We start from the raw sequence: 20,605 nt of genomic DNA, 5'->3' as shown, positions 1-20,605 counted from the left end.
ACAGTCACACACAATAACAACACAATCATTTTGCTAAATTAAAGTCCAAGTTTGAGCATCAGAAATTCTGGCAGGTTACGTAATGAAACACTCTAAAATCATTAAGATGTAAAATATTTTATTTTATGTAAATGATTCTAAATTAGATTCCACATTATCCCCAAAACAAAAAAAACATCATCACACTGCATTGATATAACAAAAATATTGTCTAACTGTACAGATCAGCAGAGTTGAGTCCTGACAGAAGCGTATGTACATGACAGCAGGACTCAGCAAAAGGCTCATGATGCCTGCAGCCCAAACGCTGGGATAAAAAACAAAAAAACAAAGACGCTCAACTCACGTCAAGGCCGCAGAGGCCCGACCCGACGCTCAGGAAGCACCGAGTTTATTCACAGTCGTTGTCCGGCGCCGGGACGGGAAACACAACATTTTATTTGAGGGAAGCTGCAGCTGCTACTGGCAGCTGGAGGTGAGGATGAGGATGCTCAGGCTCCTTTGAAGGACAGAGGTTTTCTTCTATAATACACATATTTACACACTGTGAATGTAAAAAATAGCTTGATTCAGTAATAAATACAGACAGAAAAATCTCTTACTTTACAGGAAATTGACAAAAGGCAGGAGGGAAGCGTCTGCTTTTGTAGTTTTGTGATTTTAGTGCAACTTCACAGACTTCCCTTTCATGTACATCGTATACGCAGAGGACCAGCCTCATAAGCCCCGCCTCCCTGTCAGTCACCCTGCCCATCTGCTGTACAATCCCCCCACTATCACCCCCCTAATTTATTTTTATTATATCTTCTGATATGAAGTGAAGTTCCACCCAGTGGCTATCAGTGCATGTTTGCGCACGTGAGTGCTCAGTTCATCCATTTTCGACAGTTGACGGCTCCACAGTGACACGGGATCTTATGTTGATCATCCTCCAGGTCGAACTTGTAGTCATATGACAGCTGAGGCACAGAGAAAGGCATGTGAATACACGTGCAGCCCCCCCCCCCCCCAGAGTGCTGGAGGACTGGGCACCTACTTCCTCTCCTCTCTGGATGCGCCTGCAGGAGCTGATGATGATCTTGTTCTCCTTCTCAACAGACACCACCTCCGTGATGCAGTTGGGGGAACATGAATGGTTAATGTACCTGTCAATCACAGACGGAGGGCGGAGTTACGCAAAAGTCCAAACGAGAATAACCATCGACACCGCTCACCAACATCCCGGGGGGGTGGGGGGGTGTTAACATATGGAGGAGTTGAGGAGTTGTGAGGGCACTGATGCAGTTTCAGGCGGGTTTGGACCGTAGTCTGAAGTTAGTTTGAGTTAATAGTTCTGGTAAAAGCTGCTCATCTCGGTGCTACAGAGCTAAAGCGGAGCTGCATGATCGGTGCTGTGCAGCAACAGTGGACCAGCTGCTCACACAGTTCTGTCCCAACTGGTGCAGATCTCAGCCGTCTGGCCTCCTGCCGGTCCCACTGGACCCTGCTGGCATTATTAATGAGTGTGTGACGGTGTGGGTCATGTGACCAGTTCTTCTCACCTGGCTGGTCCTCCTGTGATGGTGGCGTCGATCACGAAGTCATTATCGATCCTGAACATGTACACACCTCGGTTCTACACAAACCGGCGCAGACACACGAGACATGACAAACACGTCAATCGCATTATTACAGATAACCGTTTCCATGACGACGAGGCCTGAGTCTGGCAGCAGGAAATTACCTGCGACTCGTACAGCCGCTCTTTACGATTGGCCACTTCGCTCCTGATGATAGTGCCGATGTACTCGATCACCATGGTGCACTTCTCAATGTCCCTGGCAGCATACAGGCCCAGGCCCTGGGAACACACACACGCGCACACACACACACACACACACACACACACGCACACGCACACGCACATCATGAATTACAATTATGTCCCAATCCAAGTCCTCGACAGCCCCGTGTGTTTTCACCCGTGACTCACCTGGATTCTGGACCGGGCCAGGTACACATTGCTCTTCCATTCCGCCTTCATGCGCCGGTACTGGGAGGACTTGGAGTGGCGGCCTTGGTGGGCCCCGGCCACGGACTCTCCCGGGGACAGAGAGATGACGCCTGGTACGAGACCAACAATGGAGCCCACTGTGCCCTGACACCTGGGAGCAATGCTGGTCAGCAGGTTGGGTCTAAGAGACACGCGTACCACAACGGCATTAACGGACAAAGCGAGGACATTCTGGCTGGTTCTTACAACTGGAAAGGTTCAGATTGGTTCTCAGGTCCCAGTCTGAAATGGGTTGAGGCTCTGGTCAAGATTGACAGGTGCAACAACTGATTTAGATCAGTCATTCAATTCAAAAAGTAAACGCGAACCTTCGACGATCAGTACGGAGCAGCTGGAACATGTTCTCAGGAGGTGGTCTGGGCTCCTTTAGGTGACCAACTGCAGTAATGCAGCTCAGCATGGGGCCACCAGTCTGTGGTCCTGCTCAGGGGTTCTGGAGGTCCGGCTTGTTCTGACCTTTGGCTCTTCAACTTTGATTACTGTGCCCTAACCCTCTAACCCCCTCACCACATACCCTCTGGGGTTCAGGTCCGGTGTCTCGGGTCAGACAGGATGTGCTGGTGCAGGCTCAGGGGTGGTTCTGGCAGCAGAATCCAGGCATTTACTCTGTCCAGTTTGGCCCCAGCTAAGGTTACGCAACAGCTCGTTTCTATGGGGTGCCAGGCAGGGTGCCAGCAGTACTGTGATGGTTGGATCCAGGTCCTGGATCCTCCTGAAGGTCCGACTCCAGGTGCAGTCTGAATCTCAATGGTCTTGAATGATCTTTCTTTTTTGATCCGCTCAAGGTGGCTCTGCACATTTTATACCGCCTCTTTCTTTACGTTCACCTTTCCATTAAGGTCCCTGGACACAACAGAGCAGCAGCGAGTCCGTTTGATGTCCGACCCTCTTCAGGGGTCAGTGATGGGCTTCTGGACATGTGTCCGGACAGGTCTTCTCCATGAGGGTGGCGCCCCCCTCAACACACTGGGACCATTTAAAGGCTCAGGAGCCTTTGCAGCTGTTTGCTAATTAAAATTTAACACCAAGAGTCTCCGGACTGAACTTCCTCACAAGATTCTAATTTGAATTTCAGGTTTTCTTGCACCATCAGCCAAAATCTCCCAACTCAAAAGAAATAAGTCATTTCAGTTTCCTCAGATGCAGCTGTAGCTGGTTGGAGTTGGTAAGAGGATGGGTCTAAGCGGTCCTCACAAAGATAGAACGAGAGAGAGAGTGTGTGTGTGAGAGTGACTGAGTTACCTCTTATTCTGATAAGCTTTGGGTTCGGAGCGGGCCGACCCAGATGGGTTGAAGGCCAGAGGCCACTCCATTAAAGGGTTTCTTCCAAAACGAAAGGTGTAGCGTTCACAGTTCTCCACACCTGGCAGCTGCACGCGCACACACACACACACACACAGAGACACACACACACACACAGACACACAGAGACACACAGACACACAGAGACACACAGACACAGACACATACAGACACACACAGGGTCAATTTAGGTACCAAGCCGTCTTTCCTCCCATTTCCTGTCTGAACATGTACATGTGACTGTGTGTGAGTGGAAACCTACAGACTCAATGATCCTGGTCACAGCAGATGTGGTCAAACCAAACAGATCTTCACCTTTCAGGTAAACTGGGAAGAGTTTCAAAGTCCCACTGGTAGATCTCATCTGGGATATTGGTGCCAGGATTTGGTCCCACACAGCTGGACACACACTCTCAAAGTAAATATCAGACATAAATGTGTTGGCATAACTGGGAGAACCGGAAGACGAATACCTTTGGGTGTTGGGCCGGTCAAGATGACGTCATCCTGTCCTTTCTCCACGACCTTCACTTTGAACAGAGGCTGATTCTCCTTTTCTTCGATGTAACACATGTACTTACAGCGTCTGAGGATCAATCAGTCAGTCAGTTAGCAATGATTGATCGGCCTCTGTAGACCAATCACCGATCAGAAGACTGGGTCACCTGTTGCTGTGGCGCATGCTCCAGTAGATCCGGTTGGCGTGATACCCGATTGGAAAGATGGCACTGTTGTTGTGAAACATGCTCATCTGCTGTGGGAGGAGCCTGCCGACAGACCGGAACAGCAAGCTGCCAACTCGGAAGGTGTGCTGCCTCTCACTGCGCTGCACCAGGGCTGCGATCTGCCGGGCCTCGTCCCGCTGCACAAACACCCGGCGAAAGACGGTGAAGCACCGCAGCTCGGAGTCGTAGGGGTCAGAGGTCACAATGATGCTGTGGTCGCACACGGAGCCCAGGTTAGAGGAGGGGGAGCAACTGGAGGACTTTTCCCCACTCAGAGAAACTGTCCTGGGCTTGTGGAGCTGGCAGAGCATGGTCTTGTCCTGTAGGTCAGGGAAGCAGTGAGAAACCCCACACAGGCACCAACAGCTACATTGTGCTACTGGAGGATTTCCTCTGCAGTCCTACAGCAGTGTTTACCTTGAAGAATGTACAGCTGGCCTGCAGGGCACATTTGAAGTGGTAGGTGTTAGTGCAGCGGAAGCGGTTACAGCCAATGGTTGCCCCAACCTGCTGACAGTGGGCACAGCGGAGTGTCAGTCCGCGCCTCAGAGCCAGTTCCACGTTGATGAGGGCGCCGGCCTGGGTCTCGTAAACCTCACTGGACCACAGAGCACAGTTGAGGTGGACCTGCGACACACAACAAAAGACCTTCATCACACTGATCTGGACATGTGTTCCACACCAGACACCAGTAGGTCCGAGTGGGCCTCATTAGGGGCCAGTAGACTCACCCACAGATCCAGATCAAGGTTCAGCAGCCTGGCTGGACCATCGGTCTGCCCGTCTCCCTGCTGGTTACAGAAACAGCACCTCCGCTGGTCTCTGGGTAACGGGTCAGAATGAAGAAACATCCCAAACTTCCTCAACAACAGATCCACTTCCTCCTCACTTGGCATGCCAAGAGCCTCACTGGGGATGGTAAAGCTTCTGGGTAAGAGAAGAAAGCTGCTCAAAGATGCTCAATGGTTAGCGTGCCTAGTACCACGCTCACAAACGAACCTGCTGCTGGATGAGATGCTAATATTCCAGCGCCTCCAGCGGAGGCTCTTCATTTTTTTGGGGTGAGGGAACGGCATGTCATCTCCCCCTGGGACCGCCCGAGGATGAGGTTTTAATTTGACCGTCACCTGTCAACAGTTACAGGTCTATAAAACATGTCCAACCGCTCAATAAACATCACTGACGCTCCCAACGGTTGCACACCTTGAGGCTGTCCATGTGGGTCTTTGTCTCCATGGTAATGGTGGAGGCAGAGGGGAAGTGAGGTGGAGGCGAGTGGGTGTTGGGAAGAGGTGAGGGCGTGTGGAGGAGGGAGTGAACAGCGATGGATGACATGTTGTTGGTGTACTTGTGCTGTACTCTGCTGGGGGGAGCTTGTTTGGAGCTCATCACTGTCGTGAGCTCCACAGCCTGTGAACAATGAAAGGTTATGATGTCATCACATGTAATTACATCTGATGCTCGCAAAGTGTTCCTGCAAATATCTTCAACCACCCATAGAAAGGCCCTGGTCTCAGTGTGTTTGTTTGAATGAGTAAATAGCCAAAACTATCATAGTTGTAAGCACTTTTGGAAACGACCCTTTGATTGTTGCATGTAAGATTTAGACAAATGTGTCTGAATCTGAACAGCAGATATTTAGATGGAATAAATACATGAATTAGTGACACTGACACTGATTAATTACCAATCAGAACTAATGTCAAACCTTGGTTCCAGCTGCTCTCCGTAGGTCCGATGAGTAGAGTGAAGAACAATTTGGACTACAAAACACAAGACTGGTTCCTGGTCTGGACTGACCCTCCTGCAACACACCCATACAGTCATTTCTCGTCAACCACATTTAATGTGTCAAACAAATGTGTCTTCAGTGTCCAACCTGTTTCAGCTCCCTGGGCTGGACTCCTTTTCCCAGCATGCCTTTGCAGTAGCTGCAACACTGAGGTTTGGCTGCAAAATTGCCATGTTGGACATCTGAAGGAGAGAGAGAGAATATAGACAACTGTCAATCAAACATCGAGTGGAAGGAAAGTGCACACATAAGAGGAGGTGTGTGTCTCTTGGCCCGACCAGTACCCCCAGCAGCAGTTGATGGTCTCTGCTGTCTGCCGTCTGTGGAACTCTGCAAATAGACAAAATTCATTTTACTTGTCAACTTTAAACTGAATTCAAAATGTAGTGTTCCATGTCTGTTTTAGTACCCGAGTCAGGGGCATGCAGACCCCCGCCAGAAGAGCCAGAGACCCGTGGTCTGCGCCAGTAGAGCGACTGAGCTGATAGTCCCCTGGGACCGACACCCGCAGCAACTGGGCCACCGCTGCCACAACACCTCCAATATTCTGCAAAAGAAAGTGGGATGTCTCCAAGAGGGAGCGACGACCGATATCACAGCCAATGAAGGAAGAGATATACACCTGAGCTGCAACAGGGTTCAGCGTTATTGCTATGGTAACCAGGTCTGTGTTTGAGCAGGAGGGATGATCTTGGGGGTTCGGCTCCACCTTCACTTCCTGTTTCACTGCAGAAGCTTCACAAACACACACGTCCCCACTTATAACACTTGTAAGAAACACCATGGTGATGCAATGAGTCAGCAGCCAATAGGAAACTGACCTTTGCCCCTGGCACTGGGCAAGGCGGGCAGTGTCGGGGACGGGCATGGCGAGAGCGGTTCCAGTTTGATGAAGGACAAGTCAGGAAACCTGCTGACCTCCATGTCAGCCACACTCTCTGGAGATGACGAGGGGACATAGCTGTCCGGAGTCTCACATTCTGATGACACCTGAACCCTGAGGATAATATTCCACAAGGAAGAATCAGCAGTGCTGCAGACAAACGTTGGTCCGGGAGAGGAATCAGCTTTTTACTTGAGCTCCTCCTGGATGTTGTGGGGTGGCGTTGGCAAGGAGGCAGGGACATCGACAGTCTTGTTGGTGGGGTTCAACGGAACGAGCCGCTCCCCTTTCTGTGTCAGACCTGCAGATAAGACAGGAGGTTTTAACATACATGTCCTGTATAACATACATGTCCACACACACAAATCCATACATACACAGGCACACACAAACGAAAACACAGAAACACACAAATGCATGCACACACAGGTAAATGCAGTGACATCACGGCATGGCTTTGTGCCTCTCAAGATCCAGGACTGACCATCTTTCGTACTCAGTTCATCGGTTGTGGCGAAGCCGTTCATTAGTTTTTGCCTGGCAGCTGGTGGTGGCGTCGGGGGTAGTGAGGCTGGAGGTGTGGGGGGGTTACTGAGGTTGTTCTGATGGAGGGGGAGAGATGAGTATGTTCAATGTCTTAAATATGTACAACAAATTAGGAGTAGGATAAGAGCAGCGGCACCTTGTATATGAGCTGGGAGTAGAAGTCAGTGACCCCCTCCAAGGAGGTGTTACCGAAGGAGCCGCTCAGCCGGGAGTTTCTGCCCAGACTGGAGCTACCATACGGTGGAAAAACACTCAAATCCACACCCAGAACTGGTTCCATGAGGGGCAGCACTGACAACTAAGAGCAGAGGAGTCAATAAGTATCCTTAAGCACTATCAGCACTGGCAGCTGATAAGATGAGTTACCTGAGACAAGTGAGTGAAAATGGGCTCAGAGGAAGAGGAGCAGAGCATTATCTCCTCGTCCTCCCTCTTCCTTCTCTTGTTTTTGGGGGGAAGTCTGTCTTTTTCAGGTCGAGAAGGTCTCTTACAGTGCTGTAGCTTGTTCCTGGAGTCCAGGAGGTCCTGAATGTTATCCTGCAAACAAAGTTGCTTATATCAGGTACAAAATAAGATTGGTTTTATTAAAATGTCAAACACAAAATATTCTTTTATCTTAACTGTAAAAATTTACTTCATAATGAAAATATTTAGAATGATACATGATACACATTCTATCAACTACAGCAGTCAAACACACAACAATGTGACTGCTACACATCTTTCAATTATCCGTTTCTCACAATGTTTCCATGGAGACCAGGCCTGTCGTCGTCCTCAGAATGGACACTCTCGTTGGAGGGCTGTCTGTGGGTGGCCAGGGGAGTGTGGCTTGTGGGTAAGGTGGTGATGTGGGAGGTCTTCTCCTTCAGCAGCTGTCTGAGCAGCTCTTTGCTGCCATCACCATCTTTACTCCGTCCACAGACCTCCTCTGCCTCTGCCTCCTTCTTCACTCTACCTCCCTCACAGGCTCCTCTGTCCTCATGCTCCTTCTGAAGAGAAAGTGTAGGAAACAGTTAGAAACTTGACCTGGCAGGTTGTTATACTCCGTTGTGATCGTGATGACTGACCTTCACCTGGGGCAATGTTACCGATGGAAGAGCTTGAGCGGACCCAGAGTATGAACTGTCCAAGACAGCTGGAGTGGATGGAACTGTGATATCATCAGAATGGGAGGACAGTGGTGTCCCAGCTCCAGTGTCATCTACATCCCTGTTCTTCTTCTTCAGGAGGGTAGTAGGCTCTCCAGATAAGCAGGGTAAAGGGCTCGAGGGGGAAGAGGATGAAAAGTCACGTCCAAATTGATAGGCCTTCCTTTCAAGATGCGAGAGGGGTACTGCAGTGGGCTCTACAGGATCTGGCAGCCCTGCGGTACCGAGGAACCTCGGTGAGGATCTAGACTCAAGCTGGGCCATGCCATGCTCTGCTGTCCTGGGCCTTAGACCAGGGGCCAGAAGAGCTTCAGGGTTTGGGGCGTCTTCACAGAAGCTCTGGTGAGCATCTGCATGCTGGAAATCAGTCTGGCTCTGGTTCTGTTGAGGTCTGGAGACTGGGCATGTCTGAAGAAAGTCCTGTGGCAGCTCAGAACTAAAGAACGGCATCTGGGACAGATTTTCACTTGCTGGACCAGGTGTTGGACCAGGTGTTGGACCAGTTGCTGGACCGCCAGGACCAGCTGATGCAGCGACTGCAAGTCCCCCTGGGGGCCCAAAGAGTGCCTCCTGCTCCATCTCCATCCTTTGCTCCAGGGCCCGGTGAAGCTCAACCTGACGGGAGACAAACAGCTGTAAGTTCTGACTCACCGTTGTCATGTTGACAATGAAAACTATGGGATGTCCAACCTCCTGTAGGAGCTGAACTCTCTGTCTCTCTTGCTGTTCCTTCAGTCTCTCTCTCCTTTCTCTCTCCTGGAATCCCTCACTGAACGGGTTGTTGTCGTCATAGTTGACCTGCAGCATGTGTGCGTGTAAAAAAAGTTGCAAACTACCGTTTTATGAATCTAAAGTTTCAGGCCAATGGCAGAGCAGCTACAGGCAAGTTTGTGTTCGCTAAACTCCGCGAGCTGGGAGTAGCAGCGGTAGCGTAATTTTGACTTCGTAACCTGAAATTTCCTCCGTAACAAGAGGAAATATTTTCCCGTTGAGACGCTTCGTAACCTGAAAAATTCGCATTCGTAAGTAGAGGTCCCACTGTACGAGCAACGGGGTGTATTGGCTTAGCTGAAAGACACGCCGGAGTATACGGTCTCCTTCGGGTCATAGGTCAGGGCTTCCCGTGGGCCTGGGATCTACTCATGTTGCCAAAGGGGAATATTCTGCACCTAAACACTGTCTCTGTTGGTCAGCATGGATGAAATAGAACTATATTTACAAAAATTGTTTACTACCTGACAAGGAGGAGGTCTTTCACCAGACCCTCCTGTGGGACCCTGGGCTCCAGTGGTAAAGCCTGGTGCCTGTCTGTGTGAAGGAGGCTGGGGGGCATCAGGCAGGGCCATTGGTGGTACCTTCTGTGCAAATACACCAGGAGTTCCACCTCCTGAGGCCCAACTCGCAGTGATGATGGGAGTATGAGATGGGGCAGGCCCTCCGACTGGCTGGGAGAGTTTCTGGCTGGCTGTGGGGGGCTGTTGCAGAGCTGCCTGCTGCTGCTGCTGCTGCTGCTGCTGCTGCTGCTGCTTGGTCCTGTAATCCTCGATTAACTCGGTGTGATTTTTCTGTTGCTTCCGGATCTGAAATCAACATTTTTCAATTTTACCAATTACAAAATTACAAAGAAGTGTTGAAAGAGCTTGTGCTCAGGTCCTAGACACTGGTCCCAGACACTGGTCCCAGACACAGGTCCCAGACACAGGTCCCAGACACGGGTCCCAGACTCGGGTCCCAGACACGGGTCCCAGACACGGGTCCCAGACACGGGTCCCAGACACAGGTCCTAGACACGGGTCCCAGATACAGGTCCCAGACACGGGTCCCAGACACGGGTCCCAGACACGGGTCCCAGACACGGGTCCCAGACACAGGCCCATGTAGTTTATAATAATCTGTCCAACTATTTTTGACCTGAAACTTGAGCCACGTCTGTGTATAAATGACATATTTCTGTTAAGCATCTTAAGCGAAAGCTAAAATCTGAATTTTGACAATATATTGAGTGTTTTCTTTCAGATCCATGGAGGTGGAGGTCAGAGGGAGACCAATGCATAGGTGTGGGATTGTGGTGGTGGTGGAGGTGCACCTGCTCCAGCTGTTTCTGGACTGCCCCCTGTAGCTCAGTGACATGGCGAAGCTGGGCAGCATCCTCCTCAGCAAAGGCACGGCCCGCCTTCCTGGCTGTGCGCTGCTTGGCTGACAAAGACTTCTTGGTCTTGCGGTGAGTGGTGATCTGGTCCTCCAGCAGACGCTGCTGCATCTGCAGGAGCTGCTGCGTCTCGGCCAGCCACTCCTCATACTGCCTCCGCTGGGACTCGTCTGCAGGAGGGGCCACAGTTGGACATCCGGTCTTCACAAGTTAAATAACAGAGCAACAGAATGATACTTACTGACAAAGTTCGAGCCAAAGTTGGGAGGGTTTGGCCGAACCAGCTGGGGGGTGACCTTCTCGTCCTGATGAAGAGAGAAAAGACTTGTATATGGACGACAGGATGTATTTGGAGATCCAATTCTGTTGCGGTTCCACTCACCTGGGCCACCAGCTGAGGAGTCCCCTCTGAAACTGGTTTCACCAGGGCGCCTTGAGCCACTGGATCCTGCTGCAGCCTGGCAGACATTGATAGACACGTGTGAAACATCACAGGAAGCTCCAGAGGCAGCAGGTGTGAATCAGTTACAGCATTACTTTAAGACAAGAGAGTCCAGATCAACCGTTTTATCCAGTCTGGAAATTCATGTGGTTCATGTCCAACATATGCATAGAGACAATTTAAACACACATACACATTCACACATACTCACATCACCACTACTCTATATAAAGGGAACAACAGAAGAAAAACAGAAGTTGATAAGAAGAGGATGCCCCAAAACACGCACATCCACACATACCCACCCATAGGCACACGTCATGCTTCAGAACATTTATACATACATGTAAAATGCACCATTTAGAATCCTTCATTTACAACTTTTCCCTCTGGGTGACAGTTCAACATTGTCTTGTAATAAGCACTCTGGCTATAAATGATTTACTATAACTCGCTGCTCTGATATTCAGTGAGGTGCCGATTCTGTGGAACTAGATGGAGGATTGTGGTCACTGAGGATCCGACGAGCCTTTTCAAAATCAGCTGTATAACCGGGCTTCCAACACCTGAGCAGCCTGTTGTAATGTGGCACGAACATTTCCAGGCTAACGGGCTAAAGGTCAGAGTACTCCGCAGAACCACTTTGTAAAACATTTGGAGGATACGTAAGCCTTTACTGAACAATTATTGAAAAAACGAAAGATATTTAGACTTTTTGTTCATTCTAAACTGGTTAAGTGGCACAAGGCCTAAAACTAAATAAACCTCATTAACAAAGAGTTTTGTTTGATGTGCTAAATGTCTTTTTTAGTCCATGTAGCCCGACATCACTACACAGCTGGGTTACACCCTTAAACTCTCTTTTCCATACAACAGAGTAGAACGTGGTGATCAGATCACCTGATTTATAACCGTCCACTAAAAACACCAGACTCCTACCTGTTGATGACCATGGGGTTCATGCCCAGGTTGCCCTGGATCATCACCTTGTTGATGCCCTTCAATGCCACCATCTTGGCCTTCATGATGGGGTCAGAGATGGAATCAAATTCTGCTGAACATGCACATAAGCATGCACACATTAAACCTCTGTTGAGCATGAAAGATTCAGCTGTCCTGGTTTTGCCACTCTTACCCATATTTGTGACCACAGGGTCTGGTGTGGATCTCTGTCTAATCAGGGCCTGCATCTGCTTCTGTTGCTGCTGCTCCTGCCGCTCCTGGTCCAGAAGGTCCTGCAGAAGGAGCGGCTGCTCCTCCAAGAGAAGAGGCCTTTGCTTATGTTCCTGGATCTGCTGCTCTGTAAACATGGTCGGGTTCGGGGTCTGAACCTGTGTGGATGTCCCCATGTGGGGCGTCTGGGTTTGGGAGCTCAGAGGGAGATGAGGCTGGGGAGGTGGGAGGGGCATCACCTGAGGAGTCACACTGGTGTGAGGGGAAACTAAAGGACCCTGAGTAGAGGAGGCGAAGACAGATGACTGGGCGGATGAAGGGGAACCGTATGATCTTTGTTGGACACCTGATTTGGCCTGACCTGAAGAGGAGGAAAATCAATAACCTGACAAGCAAAGAGACGCTTATGTCTTAACAAGGTTTAGATTTTACCTTCAGCTGAGGGTGGGTGGACCTGTGAAGATATGCCCAGTGGGTCAGCACTACCCTGGGTGTGAAAGACTGGCACTGCACCGGTCCCAGAAGCAGAGTCCTCCACCTTCATAGGAGGAGGGTGTTCACGTCAGTGATCAGTGTATTGATCGAGTGATCGTTGGGCTAATAACTCCTCACCTTCCTGAGGACTATGGAGGGTGCAGACTGGCAGGGCATCTGGCAGCTGTTGACCCCCTCACGCTGAGCTTCAGCTGTGCAGTCCTGCATTTCCTGTTTAACTAAATGATCTGCCTTTCGGGCTCCGCCCTCTTTCTCCTCTGCTGCCACTTCTCCGAGGTCCAGCTCTTCATTGAACATGTCTTTCTTTTCCTCCAAGTTCAGTTCAGGGTCAGCGTAGGCAATGAGATCAAACTTCCCAGAGAGCAGGAAGTCGTCAAGATGGAGATCGTTCGGGCCAAGATCCAGATCCTCTTTACCTGAAACAGTCAACACAAAACGATGGTTGAGAACCAGAGTACAAACCACAGCCACATATTTCTAATGCTGAGTCAATGTTTTTGTACCATCCTCAGGGTCCAGGTTGAGATTCAGGTCAACCAGATCTTTCACCTCCACATCCTCCAGATCCTTCACAGCTGAGTCCTCTCCCTCCAGGTGGTCCTCTATCCCCTCAGCTCCTGGGAGAGCAGATTCGCTGTTCTGGCTCGACGTCACAGATGAGCCAACGTGCTGCTGCATCACCAACTGCTGGCCCAGTGGTGGCGCCTGAACATTCCTGGCTTGTAGTTCTGCAGAGGAGGGGAAGGGAAGCCTCAGGCGGTTTTCAGGGGCCCGATGTCTGAGCTCAATGTAAGGCTGCCCCATGATGCTATGCTGCTGCAGAGGAAGAGCGCGGGGCAGAAATGGCTGGCAGGCACCTGGGGGGGGGGGGGGGGGGGGCAGAGAGTACTGGATTAAAAACTACAACATTAAAGTACGTGCAAGCATCCCCACAGCTCTTATCAGTGTGCCTTCATGGAGGTCACATAATGTGCTTTTTACCTCCCACTGCTCTGATCCAACAATCTATTTGATTCTAAGGTGTCCAGATCTTTACAATTTCTGTTCAAAATATATTTGATATTAACATTTGAAAGGTTCTCTGAGGCCGTCTTAAATCTCTTTGCTGAATGTCTGCACCAGGCCCCTCTTGAAAATCATCAAATCGCTCCTTCACTCTTCTTCTAACGTGAGTCCATTCACATCTTGGCCATTTTATCAACTATGCTGCTCTCATGCAAACTCCTGACCTGGCATCATGTGGCCAGCAGTAGCAGTGACAGGCCGGATCCCTGCAAACTCCCCAGGCCTCTTAATCTGGACAGCGCCTCCATGCTGAGCAACCAGCCCAGGAGCAGGTCCTGCACCTGCACCTGGAGACATTCTCAGGAATGAGCCCTGGAGACCTCCTGGAGGAGCTGCAATCCTGCAGATGAAAAGCTCAGATGTGAGGATGATCTGGTCAAACATTAGTAACCTCTGCTTCTCCTCTTACCTCTGGACCAGTCCCTGCACCCCCTGCTCTCCAGGGAGGTTCTGTCTGAGACCGGGTGCCTCAGTAGAGTTCCTTGGCTGCTCCGCTGTGAAATTCCCAGGGCACCGAAGGGCCATAGTTCCAGGGGGCCTTATTGAGCCAGGGTAAGGAGGAGGGGGGCGTCCAAATGGATTTGCTGGAGAAGCACTGGTGGATTCCTTCTGTAACCAGTGGTGAGGTGGCCCAGCAGCTCCATCCTGCAGAACCTTCTCCTGCCGTGACACGTTCTTCTGTTGCTGCTGCCTCAAGATGAGCTGACGAAGACGCTGGCGCTGAAGAAAAGGCAGAAACTAGAAAATGCAGTGCAGAACCACCAGGAAGTGAGCAGCAGTCTCTGAAGCTTGACTGATTAAAGGAGCTCTTGTAAACTCTTGATTACTTGCTACCACAATAAAGCTACAGTTAATTAATTGTTAATTTATTTCACATGCCACGTGGGATTATTTAGGATATTAAATGTAAATGAGTCGGCTTTCGGTGCAACAGGACAAGTTATGCCATTCACATAACATTCCATTATCCTGTTTACATGTCACCATGGTAACAGCGTGAGGTGGATTCGGTCAGCCAAAGCCTTCCGTCGTGAACATTTAGCAATAACCTTTAGCCTTTTACCCTAATTTGGATTTTGTTACACATTAACAAACACAACTAACTTATAATATATATCATTTGAAACATATGGGCCTGTTTATTGATTTAAGGTTAAGGTCCTGTGCCTCTTCACCTTTGTTTTCTCTGAGAAATAATAGTACATATGTAGCTTGTTTGATAATGTGATGATTTTTGATTAATCCCAATGGTATTGTTGCCACTTTAAAAACTAATTGTGATAATTCTAATGCTGTGATTAATAACGGGGACATCCCAAATCTCACCTGTCTGAGTTTCTCCTCCGATTCTCCCTGCTGAGGCAGCATGTTCACGGATCCAGTCAAGGAAGCCACATCCAACTGATCCAGTTCATTTGATTTTGTCTTGTCTGTATGGGACGATCCCGGAACAACAGGGCCCTGCTCGAAAGGATTAGGGGTCGGTTGACCTCCCAGTCCAGAGAAACCACTGGCCTCAAGCGACCCAGAATGCTTTTGTGTCTGGCTGATGGTGTTTCTGGGGAATGAGTCCAGAAGATGGTGCTGTCCTGGAGAGAGCTGCAATGGACACAACAAATGAACAAAGGCTGGCCGAACACACTCAAAAAGAGCTCCGTCTTCTTTGTTACCTGGTGCTGTGTTGAGGTAAAGTTCTGTAAAGCTAAAGGAGATGAACCAGGTCCTCCATGCTGGGGAGTGGAGCCATCCACTGAGGGTTTCTGGGTACGTACCGTAGGTGACTGCTGGCTATACTGATCCGGTCGCGGTGTCCCACCAGAAGAAGTGTCACCACTTCTCTGGCTACCAGGTGATCGGGGGAAACGTTCAACAACGGAGGGGCGAGGCGTCCCAGGGTTGGAAGAATAAGGGTCAGTACTCTGATGGGAGGGGGAAGGGCGGTGGGCAGCAGCAGGCTGCTGCTGGTTGTACTGTTCTAGTCTCAGAGCAGGCGGAGTGACCATGTATGCGGGGTCAGAATGTGGCCGAGGTGTTCCGGTGGTCTGAGGGTTGATATAGGGGGGCGACTGCTGGATAAATGGGTCAGCGGTTTGCTGGTTGTATTCGGGTCTGGGGGTGCCGGGCATCTGTGCATAAGGACTTTGCTGAGGGGAACCTAGTGCTGATAATGGACTTGAGGGAAAGGCAGAGTCCTGAGACTGGGAGAGGCCTGCAAAGTTTCCGTCAGCTGGTCTGGAAGGGTCTCTTCTTCCTCCTCCTCCGGCACCACTGCACACCTCTTGTTGGGGGCGCATGGGTGCTTTAAACAGGTTGAGTTGAACTGGGTCACCGGCTCGAAAGGACGGATCCAATGTAGAGTGTCGTAAAGTACCACTGTTCTGAGAGCGTTGGAAGCTCTCTGGGGGTCGTAGAGTAGCGTGATGGGACAATAACTCCGAACCAGAACCAGAGGGGGAGCTTATCAGACCCCCTCTGCTCTGCTGGAGTCCTGAGTGGAGAAGACCACAAAAAGATACTTTAATCCAGTAGCCAACAATAGGACCTGAGACCTTCAGCAGTAGAAATAAATGCAAAAAGGATGAGTTACCTGACTGGGATATGAGGTTCCTGGAGGCATCAATGGGGGTCTTTGAGTCTGGGGATGGAGCAGGAGATCCAAACATGTCATGGCCTGGGGAGGGGCTGAGGGAGTTCCGTCTTTGCTGCTGTGAACCTGGGAGGTTTCCAGGCTGACAGGATATGGACCGAGAAGTACCGCCTCCCTTAAGAGTGTCCCAAGGTGAGGAGGGACGTGATGAAGGTGGGGAGAACATCTGGGGAGAGGATGGAGGCTGGTGGAGAGGGGATGAGGGATGTGGAGAATGTGGGAGTGAAAATCCGGAGGGAGGTGGAGCTTGTGGTTTGAGGAAGACGTCGTCGGCCTGTCCGGAACTCCCCTGTAACAGGAGGTGGTGCCTGAATTGACTCTCCCTCGAGGATGGTGGCGTGTGGTTGGGGGAGGCACTGCCCAACATTACAGGCGTCATGGGGCTGCGGCTGCTGTTGTCTGGAGACACCGGCCTGCTGAGGCGCTGAGCGGCCAACTGCTGCCTTTGCTCATTCTTCACCTGCTCCAGTTTCTGAGTGGCCTCCATCTTGGCCTGCTGTTTGCTCTTCTGACGCATTTGCTGCCAGAGAAACAGGAAGATAACAAGCAGGAAATGCATCAATACGTCCGCTGCAGGAGCAGCCAACACATGATGACAGGACTCGCTTTCCCTCACTGTCTCTGTAGAGACACACTGACGCCGCTGTCGTCAACTCTGGGCCAACTCTCCTGTACATGGATCCCATCTCATTTTTGAAATGGAACCTGCAGTTTGGCCCAGAGAAGATGACTGTGACTAACCCTCAGACCATGTGTCTGAAATCCTCTTTGGGCTGGAGATGGCCTACTTCTGGTCAAACTCTCTCTCTTCTCAACCTCAGGGTCTATTCTCAAGGCGTTTTGGATAAACCTGTGAGCAGCCCCTGAATAAAGTCTGATCAGCTCCTGGTGGAAACAGCTTTTATTTCAGCCATTTTCCAGCAGCTGTCTGGGTGCTGCACAAGTGTCAGCACTTGAATATTCACCGGACTAGTGTTTGTCTGTATTGGACTGGTAGAGGAGAGAACTGAGGAGGAGAAGAGGATTTCAGAGGGTCATGGATCCAAGTCTGCCTTGAACAGGTTCGCCTTGAGATCTTACCAGAGCCTCTTTGCCACCTCCTGCTACAGATGCCTGGAAGGGACAATCTTTATCTGTTGATTTTAGGGCTTTGCTTTGGGGGAGATATTCCTGCCTCTTCTTACTGGCTTCCCATCTGTCATTTACCTCTCCCTTTTCAATGACATCAGAGATATTATTTGAAGTGGGTGAGGCTCAGCACACATATCATAACCAATCAATGACATCAGCCACGTAAAATTCATGTGACCAACTCTCCCAAGTGGCATGTTGGTAACGTGGTTATTACTGGTTATTACTGGCCAGGAAATCAACACCATCTTTCTGGACTGATTTGGAAAGTTACTAGATTAGTGACTGACTCGGCATTACTGTCATCTACAATCAAACATACTAAACAAACTTATGAAGCAAGCTCCAACACTTCAACGGCTACATAACAGTGTTGAATAAAGTCAGGTAGTAGTGTTGATTTCTCTGGACGTGGCCATGTTTTTACGTCTGGCACAGCAGATCTCACCTGTCTGAGCTTCCATTCTTGCTCTTGCTCCGACTCTTTGGATTTCAGTGGATCCCTAAACCCACCCTCCACCTCCACGCAAGCAGGGTCATAAGGGACTGGAAGTGGAGGTTGTGTGGCCTGTTGCTGTTTGACTGGCTCATTGGAGAACTGAACCTTATTAATGCGCTGAGCTGCCCGGTTATCTCGAGCTTTTTGCTGCCAAGGAGAAAACACACACGTAGGAAAGATGAAAACTGAAAGTCTCCGGCAGCCACTGAGCAGAGCCGATGCAAAGGTGACCATTTTAGATGACCAAGCAGCTAAGACGTTAGCTGCCGATTTATTCACGTCACTGGTGAGGAGAAAAACTCACCACAAAGGGTGCTCGGTCCTGAGAACATGCCTTCCTCCACAGTTTAGCGATCTGCTTCACTCTGGTGGACCATTCTGAAAAAGTTCACTATTTATTCAGTAGCTCTTCAGATGAACATCAGAGGTAACAGCAACATTGTTTCACCAGCTCTATATAAGTCAAACAGCCACAGTCTGATAACCTTGACATGCACAGTCATCTATCGGGGGATCGTCCGGCCTGCTTCCCGGTTATACTGGAATATTTCTCATAGCAGCTTAATGTGATTTGATTGCTCAAACTGTCTTCAATCACATACATGAAGGATGACAGAAAAGCACCTATCAATCATTAAAAGTATCGGTAATAGGCACACAACAAAAACAAGCTGCTGGTAATTCTCATCTCCACTACAGCTGAGTCCCACCATCGATTAAAGCCCTCACACGAGATAAACGTAACGTGATCATACCAGGATATTGCTCCCTCAGCTGGGGAAAGTTGGTGTTACAGTATAGGACAGGAGCGACTGTTGCCATCTCTCCTAGCGCCTCTTCTTTCTCCCACTTCAACATGCTCTTCTGAGCTGTTGACATTGCGTCCTGTTCCCCCTCTCCTGCTGAGCCCTGATTGGTCAGAGGCTGCCCATGGCTGTGGTCAGAACCTGGACCAGGGACATGGCCTTCTGCAGAACCCAACCTAAATCCTGCTGGGCCCTGGGCACTACTGGACATCACGGCAGGGTTAGTGAAGTGAGGAACAGCTCCCATCCGGCCATTCATTAGAGGAAGGCGAGGAAATGCCACAGTTGCTAGGAAAGACAGAATACTTCTGATTTATAAAAGTAAAATAAGCCAAATAATCTCCTGACTGAAATGCAACGCAACTCTAACCCTGACCCAAAGGGTTTTGTAGCAGATATATAGATAAAAACTCAATTACTTACTGAAACGTACTGCAATGATAGTAATGCTAGAACAAAAGAGCACGTGGAAGCCATCTTCTGCCTCAGTGTGTGTGTGTGTGTGTGTACCTGTCTGCTGTGTGTGTGTATGGTTCCCAGCTGCAGTGTTTGTGTTTTGTCTCTGCTCCAGTTGACTGTTGCTGTTGTTTGGACGGAGAACAGCTGTGAATACCTCCTCAACGTCCTTCCCTTCCAGCTCTAGGAGTGTATTAGCATGCATGCATTCACAAGCACAATCACACACACACACAGACACACACTTTAATCCAAGCAGTCCAAATGACAAATCTTTATTCTGAGATGGGGTGGGCAGAGACTAGTCCAACCTGGGATCTTGTAGAGTTTGCCGAGGATGGCACCTGAAACACAACATTGCACTTCTGGTCAGTTTCTGGAAATTACAGAATAATTGAAAACCTGAACACTTGAACTCACCATCTGTCACCATCTTGTCAAGCTCAGGACTCAAGATGGCATCGAGAGGCTCTTCCTGAGCCATCCTCTGGCCACAACCACCACTTCCTGTGAAAGATGGGTCATCAGTCATGGAGGCAAGGTCGAGCCCAGCTAAGAGACAGACAGATGACAGATGGGTTAAATAATGACCTCAATAAAAAAAAACAACAACCAGGAGCCAAAGGAGAAGCAGGAGACATTATCTGGAGGACAGGCAGGAGGGAAAAAGGCAAGTGTTATCTGGCGGAGGAGGAGACACAACCAGAAAATTGGCTTGTATCTGCAGTGGGTAGTAGGGAGCAGTATTTAGAGGGGCCTGAGCTGTAATCAGGAGGAGCAGGATTAGGAAGTGAGACCTTCAAAGAGGAGTGGTGGGAAGAGGTATTGGTCTTACCAAATGGAGATGGAGAGCGCTCCACCTGGAAGTGACCTGTAACCAAAAATTAATGATCAGTGTGTTCTTCTTTGCTTGATCATATCACCTCTGTAGCGACTGTTGGAGATGTTCGAGGTGATCACGTGGCTTCATGACAACTTGTGGATAATGGCTGCAGGAAACCTACAGAGCCCCCAACTGTACTCATCAAACCACATCCAATCAGATGTTAATTGAGAGGATTCTGTAGAAGGAAATATTAGAACAGCAGTTTGTGGCCTGCTCCCTGGGGGGCCCTGAAGCTGCCGCCAACAGGTGGTGCTAATTTTACTAGGAACCACCTAAAAACAACACAAAGAAGCCATTTCATGGGAACAACACACAATTCTTCACCACTATTACACAAACATTTGTGACAGACAACCAATTAACTACATGAGGCGAGAAAAAAGCAGGAATATAAGATCAGACTC

General features: G+C 49.7%; 1 protein-coding gene and 1 long non-coding RNA gene across 13 annotated transcripts in view; one reads left to right on the top strand and one right to left on the bottom strand.

Annotated features, from left to right (window-relative positions):
• Positions 1-101: 101 nt before the first annotated feature.
• LOC130513811 (histone-lysine N-methyltransferase 2C-like) overlaps positions 102-20,605 on the bottom strand; it is a 41,663-nt gene continuing 21,159 nt past the window's right edge. For 5 of the 12 annotated variants that reach the window (XM_057012888.1, XM_057012893.1, XM_057012891.1 and 2 more), the window contains 48 exons: positions 20,151-20,186; positions 19,736-19,867; positions 19,627-19,659; positions 19,370-19,498; positions 18,809-19,147; positions 18,358-18,431; positions 18,003-18,200; positions 17,504-17,635; positions 16,364-16,943; positions 15,447-16,264; positions 15,103-15,375; positions 14,186-14,496; positions 13,941-14,116; positions 13,215-13,568; positions 12,829-13,127; positions 12,649-12,754; positions 12,179-12,577; positions 11,983-12,097; positions 10,984-11,059; positions 10,843-10,906; positions 10,539-10,771; positions 9,688-10,032; positions 9,143-9,250; positions 8,372-9,067; positions 8,045-8,293; positions 7,668-7,838; positions 7,438-7,599; positions 7,240-7,357; positions 6,948-7,056; positions 6,694-6,869; positions 6,495-6,607; positions 6,282-6,419; positions 6,157-6,202; positions 5,960-6,054; positions 5,789-5,884; positions 5,284-5,490; positions 5,080-5,207; positions 4,812-5,007; positions 4,498-4,707; positions 4,021-4,400; positions 3,829-3,941; positions 3,618-3,754; positions 3,296-3,423; positions 1,973-2,174; positions 1,724-1,840; positions 1,542-1,615; positions 1,037-1,145; positions 102-959 (listed from right to left, as the gene is read on the bottom strand). In XM_057012888.1, coding sequence (XP_056868868.1) covers positions 867-959; positions 1,037-1,145; positions 1,542-1,615; positions 1,724-1,840; positions 1,973-2,174; positions 3,296-3,423; positions 3,618-3,754; positions 3,829-3,941; positions 4,021-4,400; positions 4,498-4,707; positions 4,812-5,007; positions 5,080-5,207; positions 5,284-5,490; positions 5,789-5,884; positions 5,960-6,054; positions 6,157-6,202; positions 6,282-6,419; positions 6,495-6,607; positions 6,694-6,869; positions 6,948-7,056; positions 7,240-7,357; positions 7,438-7,599; positions 7,668-7,838; positions 8,045-8,293; positions 8,372-9,067; positions 9,143-9,250; positions 9,688-10,032; positions 10,539-10,771; positions 10,843-10,906; positions 10,984-11,059; positions 11,983-12,097; positions 12,179-12,577; positions 12,649-12,754; positions 12,829-13,127; positions 13,215-13,568; positions 13,941-14,116; positions 14,186-14,496; positions 15,103-15,375; positions 15,447-16,264; positions 16,364-16,943; positions 17,504-17,635; positions 18,003-18,200; positions 18,358-18,431; positions 18,809-19,147; positions 19,370-19,498; positions 19,627-19,659; positions 19,736-19,867; positions 20,151-20,186 — 9,593 coding nt within the window. In that variant the 3' untranslated portion in view covers positions 102-866. The remainder of the gene's footprint in view (positions 960-1,036; positions 1,146-1,541; positions 1,616-1,723; positions 1,841-1,972; positions 2,175-3,295; positions 3,424-3,617; positions 3,755-3,828; positions 3,942-4,020; positions 4,401-4,497; positions 4,708-4,811; positions 5,008-5,079; positions 5,208-5,283; positions 5,491-5,788; positions 5,885-5,959; positions 6,055-6,156; positions 6,203-6,281; positions 6,420-6,494; positions 6,608-6,693; positions 6,870-6,947; positions 7,057-7,239; positions 7,358-7,437; positions 7,600-7,667; positions 7,839-8,044; positions 8,294-8,371; positions 9,068-9,142; positions 9,251-9,687; positions 10,033-10,538; positions 10,772-10,842; positions 10,907-10,983; positions 11,060-11,982; positions 12,098-12,178; positions 12,578-12,648; positions 12,755-12,828; positions 13,128-13,214; positions 13,569-13,940; positions 14,117-14,185; positions 14,497-15,102; positions 15,376-15,446; positions 16,265-16,363; positions 16,944-17,503; positions 17,636-18,002; positions 18,201-18,357; positions 18,432-18,808; positions 19,148-19,369; positions 19,499-19,626; positions 19,660-19,735; positions 19,868-20,150; positions 20,187-20,605) is intronic. The other 7 variants (XM_057012892.1, XM_057012890.1, XM_057012889.1 and 4 more) reach the window with 7 other exon arrangements.
• Positions 2,170-3,083, top strand: LOC130513818 (uncharacterized). Its single transcript, XR_008946836.1, has 2 exons — positions 2,170-2,783; positions 2,893-3,083. It is a non-coding gene; the product is annotated as an uncharacterized LOC130513818 (long non-coding RNA).

Source organism: Takifugu flavidus, chromosome 17 (genome assembly GCF_003711565.1).
Source record: "Takifugu flavidus isolate HTHZ2018 chromosome 17, ASM371156v2, whole genome shotgun sequence".
In the NCBI taxonomy this organism is placed as follows: Eukaryota; Metazoa; Chordata; class Actinopteri; order Tetraodontiformes; family Tetraodontidae; genus Takifugu; species Takifugu flavidus.
The sequence above is the reverse complement of the archived record's forward strand: the minus strand, read 5'-3'. Positions and strand labels throughout refer to the sequence as shown.